The sequence below is a fragment of the Aedes aegypti genome, chromosome 2, assembly GCF_002204515.2.
Source record: "Aedes aegypti strain LVP_AGWG chromosome 2, AaegL5.0 Primary Assembly, whole genome shotgun sequence".
In the NCBI taxonomy this organism is placed as follows: domain Eukaryota; kingdom Metazoa; phylum Arthropoda; class Insecta; order Diptera; family Culicidae; genus Aedes; species Aedes aegypti.
Window position 1 is genome coordinate 19121741 of NC_035108.1, and position 26531 is coordinate 19148271.

The 26531-nt window shown below is 39.1% G+C and overlaps 1 protein-coding gene across 1 annotated transcript in view; it reads left to right on the forward strand.

Annotated features, from left to right (window-relative positions):
• Window positions 1-26531, forward strand: part of LOC5570669 (vacuolar protein sorting-associated protein 8 homolog) — a 44158-nt gene that overhangs the window by 3288 nt on the left and 14339 nt on the right. The window contains exon 2 of the mRNA XM_001659212.2: window positions 15804-17314. Coding sequence (XP_001659262.2) covers window positions 15804-17314 — 1511 coding nt within the window. The remainder of the gene's footprint in view (window positions 1-15803; window positions 17315-26531) is intronic.

A 26531-nucleotide genomic window follows, 5' to 3' on the forward strand; every position in this document is an offset into this window, starting at 1 on the left:
GGCTCCTAAAGCCCTGTCCCGATTTTAGTGCCAAACGCTTAAGTTTAGACCAAAAACACATGCTTACTCAAATTTCCAATGATTTCCGTTGGTTTAAGTCCGAAAAACATTTTTTTATGTTATTTTAGATTTTGTCACACCCCTTGGCTTAAACTCAAATTTTGGGTGTATTTTGTTTTCCGTGTCCCTTCCGAAATGTCAGAAAGGAACAACCCCGGTGTTAAAAAGTTGAACCCCTGTGGCATTTTTGTCGACTAAGCGAACGTCAAACATGATCTCAAGTGTTAAGGTTCATTTATGGACACAATTTTCAAATAAATGTTTAAACATGATATAGCCGTTATTTGAGCGGGAAAAATTGCTAAAGTAGTTGAAGTAACATGCTCTTTCGTGTTGTTGAATAAAAACAAGATTTTATCAAACATTTTAGGACCCAATTGTTTTCGAAATACTATGGAAGATTTTACCATAAATCCTGATGCAATCCATTTGGATATTTAAAGAGGATTTTATCAAAAAAAATGTAGTACTCTACTAGAAATTCTTCGAGAATTCCTCCGAAAATAACTCTAGATTTTTATCCGGAAATACTTCTGGTATTCTTATGAGAATGCCTCTGGTATTCTTCCAAAAATGACTTGAGATGCTTTCGGAAATCTTTCTGAAATTCTTCAAGAAATTCCACTGAGATTTTTACGCCAATATCTTTGAAATACTCCTCGGACTCTTACAAAAATCCTGTTGGAGTTTTTTTCGGATATCTTTCTATTCTAAATTTTTCAATAAATTTTGCTGGGATTGTGCTGTAAAACCTGCTAAGATTCATCCAAAAATACGACTGTCATTCTTCCGGATATCATTCAAGAATTCCACCAGAAGTTTTCGTGAGATTCAACCGTAAATCGTTCTGGTATTTTTCAGAAATTCCATTGAGATTCTTAAAAATATCCTTCTGAAAAAATTTCTGAGAATTGTTTTGGGATTATAGAAGGATTTCCAGAAGAATTCCAAGGCGATTCACAGAAACATCACTTCTGTATGAAGGATTATCGTTAATATCTGAAATAATCCCATGAGAATTCCAAATCCAAATTACAGTGATATTCAAAAGAATCCCAGAAGTTATTTCGCCAGAATCCCTGAAAGATTTAAAGGATATTCACAGACATCCAGAAGATTTCATGAATATTTTCCAGAATAATTCCGATGTCCAGATGAACTGCAGAAAGATTCATGGAATAATTTCAAACGGGATTTTCGGAATCATTTGAAAGTAACTTTTAGAAGATCCTCAGAAAAAGAAATCAGTAATCAAAGTAATCGAAAAAATCTCATTATTTCAAGCAATGCTCGTTGGTTCATGTCGAAGGATCAACATGTTCGGCTTAACGAATCTTATTTTAAATATTGAATGACACCACATACAATTAAACTAGTATGTGATTACAATTCTGAATCACCGCAAAAAAAAAAATTAGAATCATAATCCTTCTGAGAGGGATGATGTGGTGGATGCACATTCTAATTAAAATTGTCGTTCAATTATGGCGATAAATTAAAATTGTTATTGTTCCATAAATACTTGTTTATTATAATTACTTGTAAATATTGATACAGCATATAAAAAGACATTGGTCCAGAAATTACTCCAGAATTCTATGGAATTTCCCTCCTGGGATTCTTCCTTAAATCACTTATGAATCCTTTAAAACCTCTCTGGGATTGTTCTGGAAATCTAAAGATTATTTCTGATTTTTCTCTAAGTTCTTCTGGAAATCACAGAATACTTACAGATATCGCTTTTGAACTCATCTAAAAAAATCGTTAGCATTCCGGTACTATATCTGAGATTCTTTCGGATATCCTTTGTGATTCAAATAATGGAAATCAAATTCGAATCGAAATTCTCGAAGATTCTTTCGGAAATTCAATGGAAGATTCTAACAAAAATCCTGATGCAATTCTTCTGGATATTTTTAGAGGATTTTGCCAAAAAATGTACTACGACTCTACTACAAATTCGTCGAGAATTCCTCCGAAAATAACTCTGGCCTTTTTCCGGAAATACTTCTGGGATTATTATGAGAATACCTCTGGTATTCTTCCGGAAATCACCTGAGATGCTTTCGGAATCCCTTTAGAATACTTTCGAGGATGCTTCCGAAAATCTTTCTGAAATTATTCTAGAAATGCCACTGAGATTTTTACGTCCATATTCTTGAAATTTGTCTGGGACTCTTCCAAAAATCCTGTAGGTCTTCCAGATATCTTTCTAGCATTATTTCGGGAAGCCTTCTGGGATACTTTCGAAAATCTTTCTGAGGATCCTTCAAATCCTTCTGTTAAGGATTCTTGCAGAAATTCTTCTACCTCTAGACTCTGGGAGTTTCCTGAATTTTTCAAGAAAACTGTTATTATTTCGACTATCTCTCTAGGATTCTTTCGGAATGTCTTCTACAATACCCCCAGATTTCTTTCTGTTATCCTGCTGGAGGACTTCAAAACATCTTTCAAAGATTCTTCCAGAATTTTAACTGGAATTTTTCAAGAAATTCTGCTGGGATTCGTCCGTAAAACCTGCCGAAATTCATCCGGAAATACGACTGGAATTCTGCTTGAATGATAAGCATTCAAGAATTCCACCGGAAGTTTTTGTGGGATTGAACCGTAAATTGTCCTGGTATTTTGTTTAAATACATTGAGATTCTTAGGGAAAAATATACAGGATTCTTAAAAATATCCTTCTGAAAATTCTTCTGGAAATTGCTTTGGAATTAAAGGAGGATTTCCGGAAGAATCCCAGGTCGATTTACAGAAGAACCACAGAGAAATCACTAAAATATTATCAGGGAGATTTCTAAAGGAATTATTTTAAAAATTCTCGTAAATTCCTGAAACAATCTCAGGAGAATTTCGAATGGATTTTGAATGTTTTTTACAGTGATATTCAAAAGAATCCCAGAAGTTATTTCGCAAGAACCCCTGAAGATTCAATGAAAAGTCACAGACATCCAGACGAGTTCATGAATATTTTCCAGAATAATTACGATGTCCATAAGAGCTCCAGAAAGATTTACGGAATAATTTCAAATTGAATTTCCAGAACCATTTAAAAGTCACTTTCAAAAGATGCTCAGAAAAAGAAATCAGTAATCAAAGAATCTCATAGGTATTTTTTTAAAGTCCCAGTGACTGTCCGGTAGTTTTCTTGGAGGATTTCCATTTGAAGTCAAGAGGGATTTTCAGAAAATTCTGCCAAGGATTTAAGAAAATTTTCAAGGAAAATCAATGATAAATCACGAAAAAATCAAAAACACTTCCTTATGAATTTCCAGATGAATCACAGAGTTTTTTTTTCTCAAAATATCTTAGAAAAAAATTCTAAAGAATCACGAAGGAATTTTCGGAATAATTCTGGATATACAAAATTATCTCAGGCAGAAACAATAAAATCAATAGCAATAAATCTGTAAGAATATAAGAAGGATTTCTGTAAGAATATAAGGAGGATTTACAAACAATTACAGAGGAATTTTCGGATGATTTCCATAAATAAAGATTTAAAAAAATCCCCGTCATCTGGAAGATTCTTAGCAGGATTTTCGGAAGTATTCCACAGGGATTTCTGGGAGAATTCCATTGGGATTTACAAAAGAATTCCAAAGGAATTTCCGAAAGAATCCCAAGAATTTGCACGGAAGAAAGTGAAGTGAAATAATAGATTTTTTTGATTATAGTCTCAGGCGTCTTTCCGAGAGTATTCTAGAATAATAGGTATAATCTAAGACATTTTTCGGAAAGAATCTCAAAGGGATTTTGAAGAACTTTCAAAGAGTTTCACGGAAGAAATACTGAAGAATTACGAGGAAAATATCAGAATTTAAATAATAATTTCGTTTATATTTCCAGAAGAAATCCCGAGAAATTTTGTGAGAATCCCCGAACCCAGATTTTTAAAATAGATTCCATTACACTGGAAAGCAATCATTAAATCATTTTCGGCAGAATTCCAGAATTTTACGGCAGAATTACAGAATTTTACAGCAGAATCCTGAAAGGATTTCCATAATAACCCAAGATGGGTTTCTGGGATAGTCCAATAGGAAGTCCCAAGGAGGTTATTGGAAAAATCAGAGCGATCAAAGAAATAACTACATATAATAATTTCAGAAGGGTTTCTGAAAAAATCTCAGTGAATTTTCAAGATGTCCTCTAGCAACACAACTAATATATACTGATATTTACAACTCAATACTTAATTATAAATTGCGTTAAGGTGATTATAGAACAAAGCCACACCTCAAATTTTCAAAAGCACAAGACTTGAGAACCAAACAGCTCTCACCGTTGAAAATTTATCCCATTAGTCACCACCAGCAAGCAAGCAGATTGATTGGTTTTCAACGCAAACTGTTGTCAGATTCTCCAGTCTTGTGCCCTTGTTTGGCTTCGTTTTATAATCACCTTAAGCTGAGTGTACGCCATCCAGTTTGGGGGCGGATTGACGGTATCGAAGTGGATTAAAAACAATTATAGGAGAACGTGTGGAAAATATATATGAACTGCGCAGAATACATCAGACCGATTTAGCATTGCTGCGCACTTCTAAAAGCATTTTATTTTTATTAAAATGTTTGACAATAGTAGAACGACAATGATCATCAGTTGATTTTCCGCTACTGTTTTTTTTTAAATCACAATTGTTATTTCTTTCCGTGCACGCGCTCGGGAAATGAATCTGGCCATGGTGCAACAACCGCGCTACATTCGATGAATCCTATGCGACAAAAATTGTCGGCGCTATCCGTCAAATTCGCTCACCAAAGCTATTTTGGTGACTTTAACATCACAGCTCATTACAACACGACAACGCAGCAGGATAGACTCAGTGTTGCCACATTTTTTCCGACTCTCATCTTTCGGCTAAAAAAATCTTTATCATCTTAAGTCAACATCCAAAAATCTTGGTTGAAATCTGTGAAGCAAAAATATCTAAAATTAACTTATTATGACTGTTTTTGCCATGTCAACAATTTCTAATTTATTATTATTCTTCTAAAATATTAAAACATTTATTGTTTTGAGAAAAAACTAAACAGAGAAATGGCATTTCTGATTTATATCTTCCAAACCCGTGTCCTAAACTCGTGAAATATCCTAAAATCTTAAAAATCTTTTTTTATCTAGAAAATTTGTGATCTGTGATCACAGATATCTGTAGGCAAGAACAGGAAAAAATCTGTGTAATTACAGAAAAAATCTGTGTAATTACAGAAAAATCTGTGTATGTGGCATCACTGAGACGAGACGAGGATCGTGAGTGTTCTACATCAAGATCTTCATCATGAATAAGACAGATTACGACGAACAAATGAGCTGTGATGTTAAAGTCACCAAAATAGCTTTGGTGAGCGAATTTGACGGATAGCGCCGACAATTTTTGTCGCATAGGATTCATCGAATGTAGCGCGGTTGTTGCACCATGGCCAGATTCATTTCCCGAGCGCGTGCACGGAAAGAAATAACAATTGTGATTTAAAAAAAAACAGTAGCGGAAAATAAACTGATGATCATTGTCGTTCTACTATTATCAAACATTTTAATAAAAATAAAATGCTTTTAGAAGTGCGCAGCAATGCTAAATCGGTCTGATGTATTCTGCGCAGTTCATATGTATTTTCCACACGTTCTCCTATAATTGTTTTTAATCCACTTCGATACCGTCAATCCGCCCCCAAACTGGATGGCGTACTCTCAGCTTAAGGTGATTATAAAACGAAGCCAAACAAGGGCACAAGATTGGAGAATCTGACAACAGTTTGCGTTGAAAACCAATCAATCTGCTTGCTTGCTGGTGGTGACTAATGGGATAAATTTTCAACGGTGAGAGCTGTTTGGTTCTCAAGTCTTTTGCTTTTGAAAATTTGAGGTGTGGCTTTGTTCTATAATCACCTTAACGCAATTTATAATTAAGTATTGAGTTGTAAATATCAGTATATATTAGTTGTGTTGCTAGAGGACATCTTGAAAATTCACTGAGATTTTTTCAGAAACCCTTCTGAAATTATTATATGTAGTTATTTCTTTGATCGCTCTGATTTTTCCAATAACCTTCTTGGGACTTCCTATTGGACTATCCCAGAAACCCATCTTGGGTTATTATGGAAATCCTTTCAGGATTCTGCTGTAAAATTCTGGAATTCTGCCGAAAATGATTTAATGATTGCTTTCCAGTGTAATGGAATCTATTTTAAAAATCTGGGTTCGGGGATTCTCACAAAATTTCTCGGGATTTCTTCTGGAAATCCAATCGAAATTATTATTTAAATTCTGATATTTTCCTCGTAATTCTTCAGTATTTCTTCCGTGAAACTCTTTGAAAGTTCTTCAAAATCCCTTTGAGATTCTTTCCGAAAAATGTATTAGATTATTATTCTAGAATACTCTCGGAAAGACGCCTGAGACTATAATCAAAAAAATCTATTATTTCACTTCACTTTCTTCCGTGCAAATTCTTGGGATTCTTTCGGAAATTCCTCTGGAATTCTTTTGTAAATCCCAATGGAATTCTCCCAGAAATCCCTGTGGAATACTTCCGAAAATCCTCCTAAGAATCTTCCAGATGACGGGGATTTTTTTAAATCTTTATTTATGGAAATCATCCGAAAATTCCTCTGTAATTGTTTGTAAATCCTCCTTATATTCTAACAGAAATCCTTCTTATATTCTTACAGATTTATTGCTATTGATTTTATTGTTTCTGCCTGAGATAATTTTGTGTATCCAGAATTATTCCGAAAATTCCTTCGTGATTCTTTAGAATTTTTTTCTAAGATTTTTTGAGAAAAAAAAAACTCTGTGATTCTTCTGGAAATTCATAAGGAAGTGTTTTTGATTTTTTTCGTGATTTATCATTGATTTTCCTTGAAAATTTTCTTAAATCCTTGTCAGAATTTTCTGAAAATCACTCTTGACTTCAAATGGAAATCCTCCAAGAAAACTACCGGACAGTCACTGGGACTTTAAAAAAATACCTATGAGACTCTTTGATTACTGATTTCTTTTTCTGAGCATCTTTTGAAAGTGACTTTTAAATGGTTCTGGAAATTCAATTTGAAATTATTCCGTAAATCTTTCTGGAGCTCTTCTGGACATCGTAATTATTCTGGAAAATATTCATGAAATCGTCTGGATGTCTGTGACTTTTCATTGAATCTTCAGGGGTTCTTGCGAAATAACTTCTGGGATTCTTTTGGATATCACTGTAAAAAACATTCAAAATGCATTCGAAATTCTCCTGAGATTGTTTCAGGAATTTACGAGAATCCTTAAAATAATTCCTTTAGAAATCTCCCTGATAATATTTTAGTGATTTCTCTGTGGTTCTTCTGTAAATCGACCTGGGATTCTTCCGGAAATCCTCCTTTAATTCCAAAGCAATTTCCAGAAGAATTTTCAGAAGGATATTTTTAAGAATCCTGTATATTTTCCCCTAAGAATCTCAATGTATTTAAACAAAATACCAGGACAATTTACGGTTCAATCCCACAAAAACTTCCGGTGGAATTCTTGAATGCTTATCATTCAAGCAGAATTCCAGTCGTATTTCCGGATGAATTTCGGCAGGTTTTACGGACGAATCCCAATTTTTCTTGAAAAATTCCAGTAAAATTTCTGGAAGAATCTTTGAAAGATGTTTTGAAGTCCTCCAGCAGAATAACAGAAAGAAATCTGGGGGTATTGTAGAAGAATTTCCGAAAGAATCCTAGAGAGATAGTCGAAATAATAACAGTTTTCTTGAAAAATTCAGGAAACTCCCAGAGTCTAGAGGTAGAAGAATTTCTGCAAGAATCCTTAACAGAAGGATTTGAAGGATCCTCAGAAAGATTTTCGAAAGTATCCCAGAAGGCTTCCCGAAAGAATGCTAGAAAGATATCTGGAAGATTTCCTACAGGATTTTTGGAAGAGTCCCAGACAAATTTCAAGAATATGGACGTAAAAATCTCATTGGCATTTCTAGAAAATTTTCAGAAAGATTTTCGGAAGCATCCTCGAAAGTATTCTAAAGGGATTCCGAAAGCATCTCAGGTGATTTCCGGAAGAATACCAGAGGTATTCTCATAATAATCCCAGAAGTATTTCCGGAAAAAGGCCAGAGTTATTTTCGGAGGAATTCTCGACGAATTTGTAGTAGAGTCGTAGTACATTTTTTGGCAAAATCCTCTAAAAATATCCAGAAGAATTGCATCAGGATTTTTGTTAGAATCTTCCATTGAATTTCCGAAAGAATCTTCGAGAATTTCGATTCGAATTTGATTTCCAGGATTTCAAAAGTAATCCTTAAGGAGATAAACGCAAACTCACATACAGATTTATGCAAATATTCCAATAAGATGTCCAGAAGAATCACAAAGGATATCCGAAAGAATCTCAGATATAGTACCGGAATGCTAACGATTTTTTTTAGATGAGTTCAAAAGCGATATCTGTAAGTATTCTGTGATTTCCAGAAGAACTTAGAGAAAAATCAGAAATAATCTTTAGATTTCCAGAACAATCCCAGAGAGGTTTTGAAGGATTCATAAGTGATTTAAGGAAGAATCCCAGGAGGGAAGTTCCATAGAATTCTGTAGTAATTTCTGAACCAATGTCTTTTTATATGCTGTATCAATATTTACAAGTAATTATAATAAACAAGTATTTATGGAACAATAACCATTTTAATTTATCGCCATAATTGAACGACAATTTTAATTAGAATGTGCATCCACCACATCATCCCTCTCAGAAGGATTATGATTCTAAATATTTTTTTTGCGGTGATTCAGAATTGTAATCACATACTAGTTTAATTGTATGCGGTGTCATTCAATATTTAAAATAAGATTCGTTAAGCCGAACATGTTGATCCTTCGACATGAACCAACGAGCATTGCTTGAAATAATGAGATTTTTTCGATTACTTTGATTACTGATTTCTTTTTCTGAGGATCTTCTAAAAGTTACTTTCAAATGATTCCGAAAATCCCGTTTGAAATTATTCCATGAATCTTTCTGCAGTTCATCTGGACATCGGAATTATTCTGGAAAATATTCATGAAATCTGCTGGATATCTGTGAATATCCTTTAAATCTTTCAGGGATTCTGGCGAAATAACTTCTGGGATTCTTTTGAATATCACTGTAATTTGGATTTAGAATTCTCATGGGATTATTTCAGATATTAACGATAATCCTTCATACAGAAGTGATGTTTCTGTGAATCGCCTTGGAATTCTTCTGGAAATCCTTCTATAATCCCAAAACAATTCTCAGAAAATTTTTCAGAAGGATATTTTTAAGAATCTCAATGGAATTTCTGAAAAATACCAGAACGATTTACGGTTGAATCTCACGAAAACTTCCGGTGGAATTCTTGAATGATATCCGGAAGAATGACAGTCGTATTTTTGGATGAATCTTAGCAGGTTTTACAGCACAATCCCAGCAAAATTTATTGAAAAATTTAGAATAGAAAGATATCCGAAAAAAAACTCCAACAGGATTTTTGTAAGAGTCCCAGGAGTATTTCAAAGATATTGGCGTAAAAATCTCAGTGGAATTTCTTGAAGAATTTCAGAAAGATTTTCGAAAGCATCTCAAGTCATTTTTGGAAGAATACCAGAGGCATTCTCATAAGAATACCAGAAGTATTTCCGGATAAAAATCTAGAGTTATTTTCGGAGGAATTCTCGAAGAATTTCTAGTAGAGTCGTACATTTTTTGATAAGATCCTCTTTAAATATCGAAATGGATTGCATCAGGATTTATGGTAAAATCTTCCATAGTATTTCGAAAACAATTTTCAAGAATTTCAAAGAATTTAATTTCCTGGATTTCAAAAGTAATCCTTAAGGAGATACACGCAAAATCACATACAGAGTTCTGCAAAAAAATCCAAAAAAAATGTCCAGAATAATCGCAATGGAATATCCGAAAGAATCTCAAAAGTAATACCGGAATGGTAACGTTTTTTTTTGGATGAATCCCAAAGCGATATCTGGAAGAAAATTCAGAAATAATCTCAAGATTTTCAGCAGAACAATCCCAGAGAGGATTTGAAGGATTCATGAATGGTTTAAGGAAGAATCCCGGGAGACGCTCCCAAAGAATTCTAGAGTACTTTCTGAAACATTTTTTTTTTTTTCATATGATTTATATATAAAAATACTTTGATTCAAATATATTTCTTGTGTAGCATTAAGTTTAACTACAGACATAGCTCGTAACATCAATAATAAATTAAATTTATAAATCTTTTAAACACATCCAAATTAAGTAACAGTTCAAAGAGTAAAATACCATTCTCATGAGTTTTTGAGAATCATATGGTCGGTGTTTAGACAGACCAGACTAGATGAATTTTGGAGCTCTAAGGATACGTAAAGAACTCCATCAATTTTAAATCTTCCATGTTATTTTGATACAAATGTATCATCAAATAGATAAGTTCCATTATTACAGTAAATATCTATAATATTTTTAAGTTTCACATGTTTGGGGTACATTTTTCTTACTCGATTGAAAAAAACACTTGGTTCAGTCTGTCTGAACACCGACCATATCTATGTTTGCTATTTGATATTTAAATACTTGAATTGTGCTGTATCAATATTTAAGGTAATTATAATAAATAAGTATGTATAGAACAATAACAATTTTAATATATCCCCATAATTGAACGACAATATTAATTAGAATGAGCCTTCCCCACATCATCCCTCTCAGGAGAATTTTGATTCCCAATTTTTTTTTTGCGGTGGTTCAGAATTGAAAATATCAAAAGTCTATTGTAATCACATCCTTTTTGTTCAATTGCATGTGGTGTTATTCGATATTTAAAATAAGATTCGTTAAGCCGAACATGTTGATCCTTCCACAAGAACCAACAACAAGCATTGCTTATGTTAAGAGATTTTATCGTAATGCACAACCAGCCTAAACGTTCTTCCCCTTTTGTATATGTACTAATTATAATTTCAAATTATTTTAATTAAATTAGTTGTGTTGTCTACTATTGTACACGGCAATATGTTTCAAAATAAGTGGAGCTGCTTTTAAAACAAACTTTAACATCGATCAACCAAACCATAGAATATCCAATAGCGAAAAAATAATAATAATAACCGATCATTGCAAATCGAGCCGAACTGGCGCTCTTTCCGTGCGCACGCGCTCTTTCCGTGCGCACGCTCTCTGTCCGTGCGCACGCGCTTTCTGCAGAGCTGTCAAACAGACTTTTGTGCCTTCCTTCTTTCGCTCTCCTTCAACTCAACAACTCAGCACGATCCACCTCGCGGTGGATTGGTGAGCTGTCTGGTTGTTGCAGATGAACACTTATCGTGTAGCGTGACATCATCATTGACAGTAAGCGTGCAACTCACCAGACAAACGATAGGTGTAATTAACAACTGGACTATGGGGAAAAAGATAAACGAAGGCCCCAACCGACATTTGAGAGTAGATTCACTACCCGGAATCATCAAGCTTATGGACAAAACCCTGACACGGTGCCCCGACAGACCGTTATTACACAGACAAACAGACGTCACACTCTCATCATTGTCCATCGACCACCTTTTTAACGGTCGATTCAAAAATATTACAGGTGGCTAATCCGCCACCTGCAGCGCTCGCGTCGTTTTTGTTCGTGTTTGACGTTTACACACTACCGCCATCTGTTGGCCTGTTTGCCAAACACACTGATTTTAGCATTGGGCGTATATGTCTTCGTGACTATGATTTTGATCGAGATTTGTTCTAAGTGTTACGTCTGTTTGTCTGTGGTTATTATGCAAAAAAAAAGTTCATCAAATCTGAATACAGAGCTCGATTTCTGAGGTTATTCTGCACCTTTGGGCCAATTTAAAAAAAATCCCTAGGAGGAATCTCTAAAAATCATGATTTGAAGTTTTTGATTAAAAATTCCAATATAAACCGTATTAAAACTACGTAAAAGCACTGAAAAAAACTACAAAAACGCTCAAAAAGTTGGCCAAAGTGTTCTCAACAAGTATACAATTGTTACCGTTGTTATAATTAGAAATATTTACAACTGACTTAACTTACCGAAGTGGCTTAGGTATGTTTTTCCATAGTTTACTGGTGTAAGTTTAATTGATTGTTGTTTTGTACGTTAAACCAATTGAAAGGTAAAACAAATAAATGTACAATTAACAATGTTGTTATTTCGAAAAAAAAAAGAATCATAGAATAAATGTAGCACAATAATGGTAAGAAGATAAGGCATGTGATTACTGTTTTAATCGATTAAATAAAATATTAAGGGGCCTATTTTGTAAATCGAGCAGATTCATGTGACTCGTCTGTATTCATTGTCGATCAAAGCAAGCATGCATATTTCAGATGTCACTCATCGTCTCCCATAGTAATCCAGTCACATAGAGTGACAACTGTCGGAAAACTCGAGTGACAGAGCTGAGTCGAGCGAATTTTTCGATCGACAGTGGCTCCAGTCGAGTCATTTTGATCGACTCGACTTATAAAATAGACCCCTAAACGTTTTGTTTCAGATATGGAATGATTTGGTTGCTCTGGTACTCTCACGTCAATATCAGAATGAACTTACGCGGATATCATAAAGGATTGCAAGATGTTCAGGCGAAGTTATTAACGAAAGAATGGATCTATGACGTCAGATAACACTTAATCAAGCAACAGTGTAGAAATGTCGTTTCCCTTTGCAAGTTGCGGGTCTCTAAGTTAGTTACGTTAACCGTTAAATGTAATATTCGCAGCCAAGACACGTGATTTTACTACACGGGAAACAAAATTATCACACCTCACAAGTATTCTATGGCTCTTCAACGAATTCCACTACATCCCTATCAAGCTCTGCCTCAGCACCAATACAACTGAATCTGCTGCATTCTCTACATGCAACCATATACGTTTGGGCAGAGTTACAAGCTTATCCTAGTTGTCTCTCTTTAAAATAGTGAAACCCTCCTCTACTGCACTGCGATCGATTCCAATAAAGTCATCATGACATGACATGACAAAACACAAGATAAGACAGTAAATTTGGAAAATAATCTCTTTTTCATTCCATGTAATTCTACAAAAAAGTAGACATAGCGTCTGCAATTCTTACACTTGATTATATTTATTAGCTTAATCAGCTTTCCCTGTTCATGTTAAGATATTGCGCATTATTCTTTCACCTCTGGACTATCGCAGAAGTTTTTACAAGTGCGGAAACGCTCATAAAAGTGAGCGATTGCATCAAATCGAGACGGTATCTTTTTTTTACTATCTTTATTAACGAGATTTTTAGCCCTGGGCTTGTTCATTTCGAGACCAACGGCTTTACTTCCCTTCCGAAGGAAGTCGTCCCTGAATTTTTTAGTGACTATCTCGGGAATGGGATACGATCCCAGGTCCTCGGCGTATGTCCTAAACACTACACCAGGTCCGTCCCCAAGTCGGTGTAGCGGGTTTATTTCTTCGCAATCCAAACAAGATTCCGTCGCAGCTGAACGTTGCTGACTTGGCAACGAAGTTTTCAAAATTTGGCAACATGTAGGAATGGTTGCGAGGTCCAGATTTCTTCTTCCGTGATACTGCTCACTGGCCGGTTGATAAACTGCTACAGATGTCCTCTGCGGAGTTAGCAAACTTTCATAGCGAGCTAGAGTGCAAGGATATACCCATGGGGGCATCGATGTGTTAGGCAGCGTTCGAAGAGAAAATGCTTGATTTTCCTGACATTGCCTGATTCTCTTGACTTCAACAGGCTGATCAGATCAACTGCGTACTATCTGCAAATTAGTATTGCTGAAACACGAAAAACCTAAGCGATTACGATAACTGTACGAGACATGGAAGATGCTAGAAGAGCTTGGTATGAGAAAGTACAGTCAGAGGCTTTCGGGGATGAACTGTGCAGCCTGAAAAAGTCAGGCAGTCGCATAAAAACATATTCGCCGTTACTCCATAACGGGATCATTCGTATGCGAAGTCGCATTCAAGGTAACAGCAAGCCGTTCGAAGTGTACAATCCGGTGATTCTTCCTGATAACCATCCGTTTTCAACACTAATTTTCCTAAACAATTTTGTTTTAAATTGGAATTCCAACTATGTGAAGGGCCTTCCTTAGCCGAGTGGTTAGAGCCCACGGACACAAAGCAAATCCATGCTGAAGGTCTGAGGTCTGGGTTCAATTCCCGGTCGGTCCAGAACCTTTTCGTAATGGAAATTTCCGCAACTTCCCTTGGCATAGAGCATCATCGTTACCTGCCACACGATAACAAATGCTAAAATGGCAACTTAGGCAAAGAAAGCTCTCAGTTAAGGCTCAAGAATCCATCATCCAATCATCAAAACTAAAAAACCAGTTTTCTCGTTCAAATTTAAAGAAATCCTCATGAAAATCTATCATCACATTACTAATAGCGAGGACAATGCAATGATAGATTTTCATGAACATTGCTTCGATTTTGAGCAAATAAACTGATTTTGAAAATTTATAAAACGATAATGGTTATTTTCCTCTTAATAACTGTGGAAGTGCTCATAAGAACACTAACCTGAGAAGTAGGCTTTGTACCAGTGAAGACTTAATGCCAAAAAGAAAGGGTTTATTCACAAATTTCATAACGCCAAAAATGGTAATTCTAGACACCCACCCACCCCCTCGTAACACTTTTTGTATGAATATATTATAATTTTTTTATGAGCCGTAACATTACGAGGACACCCACCCACCCCCTTTAGCGTTATGAAATTTGTGAATGGGCCCAAAGACAATGAGCCCAAGACACAGACAACGTACAATTTGCATGAAAATTATTCTAGAAAATTATTTTTCAAGATAATTGAAAAAAATCCATGCACAAATAAAAAAAACTCGTGGAAACGCACTAACGTGTGAAAAAATCACCAATCGATTCACTAACAAAAAATACAGCCGTTCGAAGTGCTCTGCGATCATATTGACCCCAGAACACAGACAAAGGGCTAAAGGAGTCCACATGAAAAAGCATAGGAATTCCTGTAAGATTTCTTGGAAAATCCCTAAAATAATTACTTGAAATTGAATAACATAAACTTCAAAGAATTTTCTTCGAACAATTTCTGTAAAAATTTTTGGAACAACTCCTAGATGATCAGAGGATTAGTGAAAAATAAAACTGAAGGAAATCCTTTGAGTGCATTTAGCAATTTTTTCAAAGTAATCCTCGATGAAAGAGTTCATTGTGAAAAAAATCCTCTGAACATTCTTTAAAAAATCGCTGGAAGAATTTGTAGAGGGATCTCAAGAAGTATGTCTGGAGAAATCAGTAGGATAGTTCTTGAACTTTTCCTTCAGGAATCTGAGGAGATATTCTTGAAGAGCCAAGTTGAATAGTCGCGTTATAGTTTTTAGAGGAAACAATCACGAAATGAACTCCTGAAGAAATCTTTAGAATAATACCTGAATCTTTGAGCCAATACCTGAATTGATTTCTGAATTTCTAAGGAGTAATACTTGTAGCAATGTCACGAGGAATTCCCAAAAAAGTCGTTGAAATTGGTCTGATTCTATGAGCAATCAAATTCTTATCTCCTGAATCCTGTGAAGTTTCTTTTTATTTTCTTTATACCTGTTTGTTTCCCTTTTTATTCTTGTTTGGTGTCTTCTCAGGCAAGAGCTTTTGAGATACCTAGGTATCTAAAGATCCTATTTTCAAGACACTCAGTCACTACAAGCCTTGTAGCAGCGGAAATTGATGATTCTCAAATTTTTCCGTTCCTTTTTCAGCTGGACGATGAGGAGTACTCCATCCCAGCGGTGGATCAGCTTCCGACATTGGAGAGTGTCCTCAGCGAGATCGATAGTGACCTGGACAGCGTTTCGGCGCTGGGAAGAACGCTGGTCGATGGATCCGGAGGAGCTGGCAGAGACCTGGGCTCGACGCCGACTCCATCGATGGCCGAAGACTACATGCGAATGGAGTCGATTCTGAGGCATGTCGTTCTGCAAGGCGTTACGGCTCAGGTGACATCCGCCGTGGAACGGGTGGATGCCGGTCTGGCTACTTCGTGTACGGTTTCACAGATGATTGCCGTGGGAACGTCCCATGGGCACATTTTGGCCTTTGACTGTTCGCAAACTCTGAAGTGGTGCTGCCAGGATGGAGTAACACAGGGAGCCGTTTCGGCGTTGGCTTTCAATGAAGACAATACCCGACTGCTGGCCGGATTCGCCCGGGGGAGCATACTGATGATTGATACCTTTACGGGAGATGTGATTCGGACTTTGAACGAAGTGATAACCCCGAACACGGGAGTGTTGCATTTGAAATGGACCAATCGACCCGCGTTGGCGCTCTGTTCAGATTCCGGTGGGTCTGTTTGGAGTCTGAGTTTCACAAGGAGGCTGGGGATTCGAGGCTGTGATTCTCGGTGCTTGTTCAGTGGAGCTCGTGGCGAAGTTTGCACGGTTGAACCCCTACTACTAGGCGACGAAGAACACCCGTTGAAGAACTACACTTTGGTTGCGTTGGCCACGTTGAGCAAGTTCTTTGTCGTCATGATTCGTCCCAGACTTAAGGTTATCAAATTCCATCCGATGGCTGGCTATCCAGATTGCTTACCGCTGCTGGCCTGGCAAATGGTGTTAATACAAGCCGCAGATTCATCCCGAACCGTTGATCCTGTGCTGGCTGCTGCTCGCGGAGCAGATTTATACTTCCATCAAATCAGCTATTGCAACGGACGGATATCGCTTATCTTTCTTCGTCATATTCAGCTTGGCTATAATCTCCTTGCTCTGCACTGGCTAGGGCCCAAGACGATCGCCTGTTTGGACACGATGGAAATGCTACACTTGTCTGATGTTCGGACCAACAAAGAGCTAGAAACGATTGATTTGTCGAACGTTGGTCTGATGTATAATTCTGCTCAGTTCAAGGGTCTTGCCACCGGTGGAAACGTCTCTCCGGCGCTAGCTTTGGCTGGTGGCTCGGCTTGTTACAACACGGTAGTCTCGCAGGGCAGTCAACTCTATTTGCTGGCCGGCAAAAGTCTTCACGGGGTCAGTGCAAGAGCTTGGAGCGATAGGATTTCCTATCTGACGTCGATGCAACGATGGGAAGAGGCCATTGAACTGGCCGTGGAAGGATTCCGGGCTGCTGCTGGACGGCATCGTCGATTAGCTGTTGCCAAAGAGCGAATCCTTCGCATGTTCGACGAGTACTTGAACGCTACTCGCAAAACGCCAGAACTGTGCCTCGAAGCGATGGTGGCCTGTCTGATCGAGATAAATGAAAAGTAAGTACCGTGCGAGCTCCAAATTATAGACAGTTCCATATTCTGAACAGTTTACGACAAACTTAATGATTTCAATCTTCTAATCCAAATTTTTGCACAAAAACTTATATAACATACATCAGCTACATATTTTCTTATCGTATATCCGAGGCACAGATTTATTTTGCCAATATTTTACGTGATTTGACGAAAAATAAGGTTCGGACTTTGACAAACGTGAAAAAAACATGGCCGCTAAGCCTGTACACTTAGACGCCGGTCAAAACATTTGTTTCATTTTGGGTTGACAATATAATCAAATTACATTCGTAGCTGCTGGAAACTGACCGGTAAGAATATATCTTCATATTATTTACAAATATTTGGAGCTACTGCGTGCAATCTCTGATTAATCAAGTGTTCAAAGATCGGCACCAAATGTTGTTGTTTGATCCTTATTATGAACAGATATGCCGCGGCAAAAAAGAATCACCGTACACGACCCGTGGAAGCTGGAGAGGCCTATTACTCCTGTCAGGAAGGGGTTTTCGACTAGAAGCACGGCAGGTCTATACGGAATTGCTGTCAGTATTCTATACTCCAAGGGGAAAAATCTACTATACATAACCGTCCAGGAAAACCAACCATATTGTCGGAAGATGAGGATCGCATATCGGATTATATCTTCTTCTTTCTGGCGTTACGTCCCCACTGGGACAGAGCCTGCTACTCAGCTTAGTGTTCTTATGAGCACTTCCACAGTTATTAACTGAGAGCTTACTATGCCAATGACCATTTTTGCATGCGTATATCGTGTGGCAGATACGAAGATACTCTATGCCCTGGGAAGTCGAGAAAATTTCCAACCCGAAAAGATCCTCGACCGGTGGGATTCGAACCCACGACCCTCAGCTTGGTCTTGCTGAATAGCTGCGCGTTTACCGCTACGGCTATCTGGGACCCCGGATTATATAGTCCGGTCAACTAAATCTGGCTTTTTCCATCGACACAAGTCGCTTAAGAATATTGGTAGGTCAGTTCATGATTCTTTCCGGAAAATCAGGTGACTTTTCAAATAACATTCCGGGAAGAAAATGGATTCAGTTGTTTTTGTACTGACATCCGGATATTTCGAGATGGATCCCGGGTTGTCCGACATTTCGCGGTAAACCATTCCGCGGTCTACCATTTCGCGGTGTACCGTTTCGCGGTTTGTATCATTTTGCGGTTTACCGTCTTGCGGTTAGTACCATTTCGCGGTATGCCGTTTCGCGGTCTATACCATTTCGCGGTGTGGTTTTTCCTACTGAAAATTGTTGGCATTATCACTAATAATGTTTTCATCGGTGATTTACCCTTCTTTTGAACACAGGCAGTCCTTCAAATTGCACTGTTAAGTTAGATGAAACATCTCGGTCCAAACCGCAAAACGGTACACCGCGAAATGGTAATAACCTCGAAATGACATGCCGCCAAATGGAACTAACCGCGAAACGTCGTACCGCGAAATGACAAACCGCGAAATGGTATACCGCGAAATGGATTACCGCAAAATGTTATACAATCGAACTGCTGTTATAAACCATTAATAAATATCATTGCTTTTGTTTGATACATATGGATTTATTGCTGTCTATAATTAGGAACTCTTTTGTCCATTATTAGGAACACTTCCTTATTGACTGTTCAGAATAAGGAACATGGACACGGTTTTCAAAAATAAATCGTCTGACTGATCCCTTATGATTATGCAACCAATATCGAGCCCATAAGTTAAAATATATATTTAGCACATGCGAAGGTAGTCAATACCGACGACTAAAAGGAAAACCTCTTCTTTTACATAAGCCATTATCTTCAGATTTTCTTAAGCGTTCAGAATATGGTACCGGCACGGTACCTTTCGATTCGAGATTCAAATTACAGGGTTGTTACAACGATGCGGATTTTGTGAATTTGTGGATTTGGTGCGAACTTGGAAGTCAATTTGACCTTTCGCACGAGGATTTAGTTTAAATCACCGAAATCATTCTTCTTCTTCTTCTTGGCATTAACGTCCTCACTGGGACAGAGCCTGCGTCTCAGCTTAGTGTTCTTATGAGCATTTCCACAGTTATTAACTGAGAGCTTTCTTTGCCAATGTTGCCATTTTCGCATTCGTATATCGTGTGGCAGGTACGATTATACTCTATGCCCAGGAAAGTCAAGGAAATTTCCATTACGAAAAAATCCTGGACCGACCGGGAACCCAGACACCTTCAGCATGGCTTTGCTTTGTAGCCGCGGACTCTAACCACTCGGCTAAGGAAGGCCCACCGAAATCATATGTGCTTCTAATCAGTGTATCCTATTTTAGGGGGTTATATTTTCAGCATTCGCTACTATTGTAATAATTGGGAAGAATGGTACAGATGAGAATTACAAAAAGGAATCTCTGGAAATTGATTTAGGGGTAGGCGGGGCAATACAGTCATACGGGACAATATGGGCCACCTTTCATTCGAGCTTGAAACAGATTTTGACCCCGATAACTTTAGGACCTCAAGTTGGAAACTCCCGATTTGCACTTCAACACCCGCGAAAGATTTTGTACGGCCACTAAAGAATTTATTAACTACAACGGTTATACTACAATACGTCTTCGAATTTTTCTGCTGCAGTTGTTTCCGACGTTACCAATGATCCGAAGTAGACAAACTCGTCCACCACCTCGAACTCATGTCCGTCAATCATCACACGTTTGCCAATGCGAGCTCTATCGCCATCGGTTCCTCCAACCAGCAGATATTTTGTCTTCGTCGTATTCACCTTCAATCCAACCTGGTCAGGAGGCAGGAAAGACCATCATATTGTCGAAGTCGTTTTCGTGTTTCAAACGGGTCCGAAGACGTACCCGATATCTTCACACAGCACATGATTATTGAGTAAGATTTTAAAGGAATCCTAAGCACGATTATTGTAAAATCTTGTACATTATGACCTAAAAAACTGCTTGATCAGGATTTTAGCACATTTCGGTTCATGCTAATAAATTTAGGTTGGATTCTGACAGAATTCGGAGTACGATAAAAAACAAAAATCCAGGGGATTATTCTCACAGGATCCAGAATTTTTGGGGTAGATTCTTCATAATATTCTAATTTTGAAAGGTACTCTCAAAATGTCCAGCAGAATGCTTAGCAACATTTTTTTTATTTCCTCAAATGAAATTTACCCCAATCACAGATTTTTGTCAGGTTTTATGAACTTCATTTACTGTTTTTGTCAGACTTCATGGGAAAATTTGTGCGTTTAAAAATGTGGCCCGTGACACAATATTATTTCTGAGATTTGGCCCGCGGTTCAAAAAGGTTGGGCAGGCCTGATCTATATGATCCATATAGATCCATATAGATATCCATATGGGTTTGCTGTCTTCGCTTCCGTTTGTATCTTTCAACGTTTTGACGGGTGCCTTGCTGCAGCATAACCGCCCGTACTGCACTCTTCTCGTCCAAAACCGTCTGACACTCCTCGTCGAATCAACCGTTCCGTCAATTTCTTCCCACGAACTCAATGGCACCTTCCGCTGCGTTGTTAGCGGCTGCATTGACACTATTCCAGCAGTCCTCAAGAGGGGCTTCGGTGAGCTTTCCCTCTTCCGACAACGCTGCTTCGAGGCTTTGCGCGTAATCAGTTGCGGCAGCTTGAGTCGTTTCAGATTGTACCGTGTCGGGAGTCGTGAGGGCAGTGCACGTCGATTATGCTGGTATTGAAGAAACGGCCTTTGATCCTCAACTTGCACATTCTTTTGTCGATTAGCCACCACCCAATCACGCGTCTGCATTTCGCCCATCACGATACAAGCTGTGCCCAGCTTGTGCCTGTTGCCGCCAAAGGACTGACACGACTGTCATCCTGCATACATTTCGGCTCTTCCTCACATCGTTTTGGTACTTTGCGTTTTGGTACCCACTTTCTGGTCGGTTTGCCCTAACCTTGCTCCTGATTTTCGAGTATACGGCTAATACGCTGCTAGTGCTGAATTCTGGCAATTAAACATATCGCATTGAATCGTCGTATTTGATGACGCTTTTCATTAGTTTATCATTTTGTTTACTGTTTTACACATCAGCGAGGTATCATTGATGTCTCCTACCCTTAAAAACATATGTTTTGTCCCTCCCAAAATAATCAAAACAAGAACACTGGACGCCATGTTGAAATGATGTGGGGTTGGTAACTATTGGCTCATGCCACCCCCCTGGTTGCCGCAGCTCTGGTAGATGGTATACCCATCCCTTTACGTACACTCAAAATAATTCAAACGTCATTGTTACGTGAAAACATACGTGGTTTTTTTTTTCCATCGCCCTTTCCACGTAGCTCTTACGTGGATCATAGGTAGCCCAGAATGAACGCATGAACTTTTGAACTTCGTCCATTCCACCGGCGCTACACGTAAGAGCTACGTGGATTTTCCGGTAGCCTTTACGAAGCGTTTCAATATGATGTAGATGGTTGTTGCGGGCGGAAAGGGTATCGTCACCGGGTTTTGAGCAGCACAGAATTGCTTTTAGCGCAGCTTTAAACTGCAAAAAATCATTTATTTAGTTGCGATTAACAAATTACCATCGAATTAGACTACTTACACTTTCGGTGTGATTAAAGAGCGTATTTTACCTTTCCCCGAACAACAAACTACTTAAAACGACCTATCAGCTACAATCGAATGGGTATTAGATATTTGTGAGTTAAGTAACTAATTGATTCTTCCTTGCTAGACAATGCGAATCTTCCGTAGCGCAATGTCTCGGTCTGACGTATGCGTATTTTCTCCAGAATAACTACAAATTTCAAATAGATTTACAATCCCGTTATAGGTTTCAATAATTCAATAACTTACTTCAACTAGGATAATAAATTCGATAAATACAGTAGTAAATTCAATTTGATTTTAGTTATCCAATGCACACAATATTTGCCTCATAACCATCTATTGTTCTTCAATAGCTTTAAGAGCTGTCATATCGATGCCATAGTTCAGCTGTCACGACATGACTGACTTCGGACGTTGGAGCAGTGTGCCCAGTGGCAACATCCTCCCCCCCGTATAACTGGCCACCGGTCCCAGTTTTACCATTGTCCAAAATATCTAAAACTGCTAGCTTAGCAACAGCTCTGCGCAGCAAGCCACCTGATGTTCTCACTATGGCCTGTCGAATACGACCGTCTTCTCCACTTATAACTTCTACTACTCGTCCCCGGACCCAGTTGTTCCTTTTTCCGTCGTCTATGATTAGCACCAAGTCTCCAACTGCTATCATTTTCACATCGCCAAACCACTTGGTTCTTCTGGTTAGAATGGGCAACATTTCACGTATCCAACGTTTCCAGAAGCTGTCGAGTTGTTGGTTTATCATATGCCAAGAGCTTCTAATTGCTGCTGAGTTATCAGTTGGGTTCACAGCAGGTTGTCGAACTTCGCTTGAGCTCCTCTGGAGATAGTGCTTCGGATTCATCTGCATCTAATGGAAGATAAGTGAGTGGCCGACTATTAACAATACTTTCAGCCTCAGTCACGAACGTCAGCAGAGATTCGTCATCCAACTTCCGATCAATATTATAGGCCCCCAGCATCGCTTGCTTAACTGAACGCACCATGCGTTCCCATGCCCCACCCATGTGAGGCGACGAAGGCGGGATGAAGATCCACTTGGTAGTTGTACTGGTAATAGTTGCTGCAACACCTTGTTGAATCTGTTTCATCAGCACTCGGTCGGTGCCGTGGAAATTGGTAGCGTTGTCCGAATGGATTTCCACTGGAGCGCCACGTCGACATACGAACCGACGAATGGCTTTTATGCAGGCTTCCGTGGAAAGGTTGTACACTATTTCACAGTAGACAGCTCGGATGGTTAGGCAGGTGAAAAGTGCAATCCATCGTTTTGCGTTTCCGCGTCCTACCTTCACCACTAGTGTACCGAAATAGTCCAGGCCCACATAGGTAAAGGGTCTGGAGAATGCTGCTAAGCGAGCAGGAGGAAGAGGAGCCATTCGTGGAATAATCGGAACCGCTCTGCGCAGCTTGCAAACGATACATCCCATCGTGATTTTTTTGACTATTGTCCGCAGCCGAGGCACATAATATAGTTGCCGGACTTCGTTTACCACGGTTTCCGAGTTGGCGTGTCTAAACTTCCTATGAAAGGCGTCGATAAGAAGAACGGTCACTCTATGGTTCTTCGGTAAAATTGCCGGACACTTCATATCGGAAGTCGCATATTCGGTTGCACCTATTCTCCCATCAATTCGTAGAATTCCAGCTTCATCGATATACGGAGTGGTCCGATACGAAGGACTGTGTTGGCCCAAGCTTTTTTGCTCGAAATGTGGTCGATCAAGATTCTTAGATAGCACGGCCATTTCTTCTGGATATTCTTGACATTGTGCCAACCTAATGAGTGTTGTTTCTGACAGCTTTAGTTCATCTGTGGTGAGATGTCCAGTGGTCTGCGATTCGCCATAACACTTTCTTTTCAAATTTCCAATAAATCTGTGAACATATGCTGCAGCCCTATGCAATCTTTCCCATTTCGAGAATCGATGAAAATCAATAACTGAAGACGACATCCCTGGTTCGTAGTGTAGATTACACACGCGTAGCTCTTCGTCTATCGTATGTTGAAGTCTTGTTTGCTTAGGCCACTCATTTTCAGGTCGTTGTAGAAACGTGGGCCCTGTAAACCATATACTTCTAGCGTCTGCAGATGGACCATTCCCCCATTTGGTAGCCAAGTCCGCTGGATTCAGTTTAGACGGTATCCACTGCCACTCGTTCGCTTCCGTTTCGGTCAGAATTTCACCGATCCTACAAGCCACGTATTGTTTGTATTTGCGGGGATCAGCTTTTAGCCACGCCAGTACTGTTGAGGAATCCGACCACAGATAGCGTTTTTTTATTGTAACCGTGTGGGATTGCAAAACAAAATTCAGTAAACGAGTTCCAAGTACCGCTGCCTGTAGCTCGAGACGTGGTATGGACAACGGTTTCAGAGGGTGAGAACAATGGGCTGTTCCTGCTGGATCTATAATACGGAAATACGCCGCTGCCGCATAAGCACCCTCGCTAGCATCCACAAAAATATGCAACTGTAGATGTTTGTAATGTTGTGCTACAGCTTTATCAAAATAGCATCTCGGAATACGAATGGTCGGAATTTGCCGTAAAACCTTATTCCATTTTTGCCACTGTTCCCACTGATCATCATTGATTGTTTGATCCCATTGAATTCCCGCGCGCCAGATATCTTGTAGCAAGATCTTACCATGAACCAGCAGAAAACTCAACAAACCCAGTGGATCGAAATAACTCATTATGCATCGCAGAACTTGCCTTTTAGTAGGAGCCGAGTCGCTATCGATGATTTTTTGCACATCTTCTTTATGCTGCGTACAGAAACTTAGTACATCTTCCCCCGTCAACCATAGCATACCGAGTACACGCTCAAAATCGTTGTCCTTATCCAAGAATAAGTGTTCGGTGCTGATCTGCTTCGTTTCTCCCAGTCGTTGTAAAACTGTAGCACTGTTAGACTGCCAGTTGCGTAGTTGAAAACCTCCTTTGCTGTGAACCAACTTTACTTGTTCCGCAACGTCTGCTGCTTCGACTTCTGTCTCAAAACTTCCCAAATAGTCGTCAACGTAATGGTTATGGACGATTTCCTTTACCGCTTTGGGAAACTCTTGGGCGTACTCTACTGCATTCGTGTTCTTCACGTACTGTGCTGATGCCGGGGAGCACGTTGACCCGAAGGTAGCCACGTCCATGACGAAGATTTCCGGTTCGCTTGATGAATCTTTTCGCCACAAAAAACGCTGAGAATGTCGATCGGCCTCACGAATTTTGACTTGGTGAAACATTTCCTTAATATCTGCTGTGACCGCCACTGCATATTGTCGGAAACGTACTAGAACTGCTGATAGCGAAGCTAATTGATCCGGACCTTTTAGAAGCAACGAGTTGAGCGACGTCCCATTAACCGTAGCAGCCGCGTCCCAAATAATACGCACCTTTTCAGGTTTTTTCGGATTTACAACAGCTCCTAAAGGCAGGTACCAGACACGCCTCATGTCCGCCGTGAGTAGCTCCTTTTTACTGATTCGATGCGCATACCCTTTTTCTTGGTATTCTTCGATTTGCCGGTTCAGATTCTCCTTCAAATGTGGATTCTTTTGCATTCTTCTCTCCAAACATTCTAGCCTACGTAATGCTAGCCCGTAGCTGTTTGGGAATTCAACATCGTCATGCCTCCACAATAATCCAGTTTCAAACCTGTCACCGATTCGCTTCGTAGTTTGCTGCATGATTGCCATCGCTCTTCTGTCATCAGCTGAAACTAGTTCGCTCACAGGTTTCGTTCCTACATCTTCCGACGCAAAATAGTTCTTCACCAGTTCATGTAAACTGCGATCGTGATTGCATTCACATACATGAACGTTTATCGAATTTATCAGTGAAGTGCCCGTTCCTCCATATACACACCATCCCAGCCGAGTCTTCGTGGCCATCGGTTCGTTCTTACCACCTTCTTTTACCTTCAAAGGAACGATCAAGTGAAGATTGTTCACTCCTATAAGAAGTCGTGGGACAGCATTCTCATATCCGGAGATTGGCAATCCCCTGAGATGTTGAAATTGTTCTTTGAGGTCGTTGATCCGAAGCGTTTGCCCTGGTAGCGCAAGTTTTCGCACGGAACGAACATCGTTAAGTTTCAGTCGCTTTCCCTTCTCAGCGCCTGATAGCACCAGCTGTAGTTGTTCCGAATCCTTTTCCATCCTGGAGACGTTGGCTGTCCAAGTAATGCACAACGGCAGTTTTGTGCCGTTTACACCAAGCTCTTTGATCAAATCCTCTTCAACAAGTGTCAAGTGTGACCCTTCGTCAAGGAATGCAAAGGTTTCCACGACCTTTTGAGGGCCATACAGCTTTACCGGTATGATTCGTAACAGTAGTGATTGATCCAACAGACGATGCGTATGGTTTCCCGTTGATTGAACGCTTTGTGCCTCTGTCCCATGTGACGTTCGGTCAGATCGATTGCAGTGAAGAAGAGGGTGGTGACGAAAAGTGCAACCATTTACTCCACACGGACTGGAAATCCGACAGTTCCTTCTTCCATGTGCACCGAGGCAGCTACGACAGAGTTCGTAAGTCTGTGCTGTTTTCCAGCGATTATCGACGGATAGTGCCTTGAAA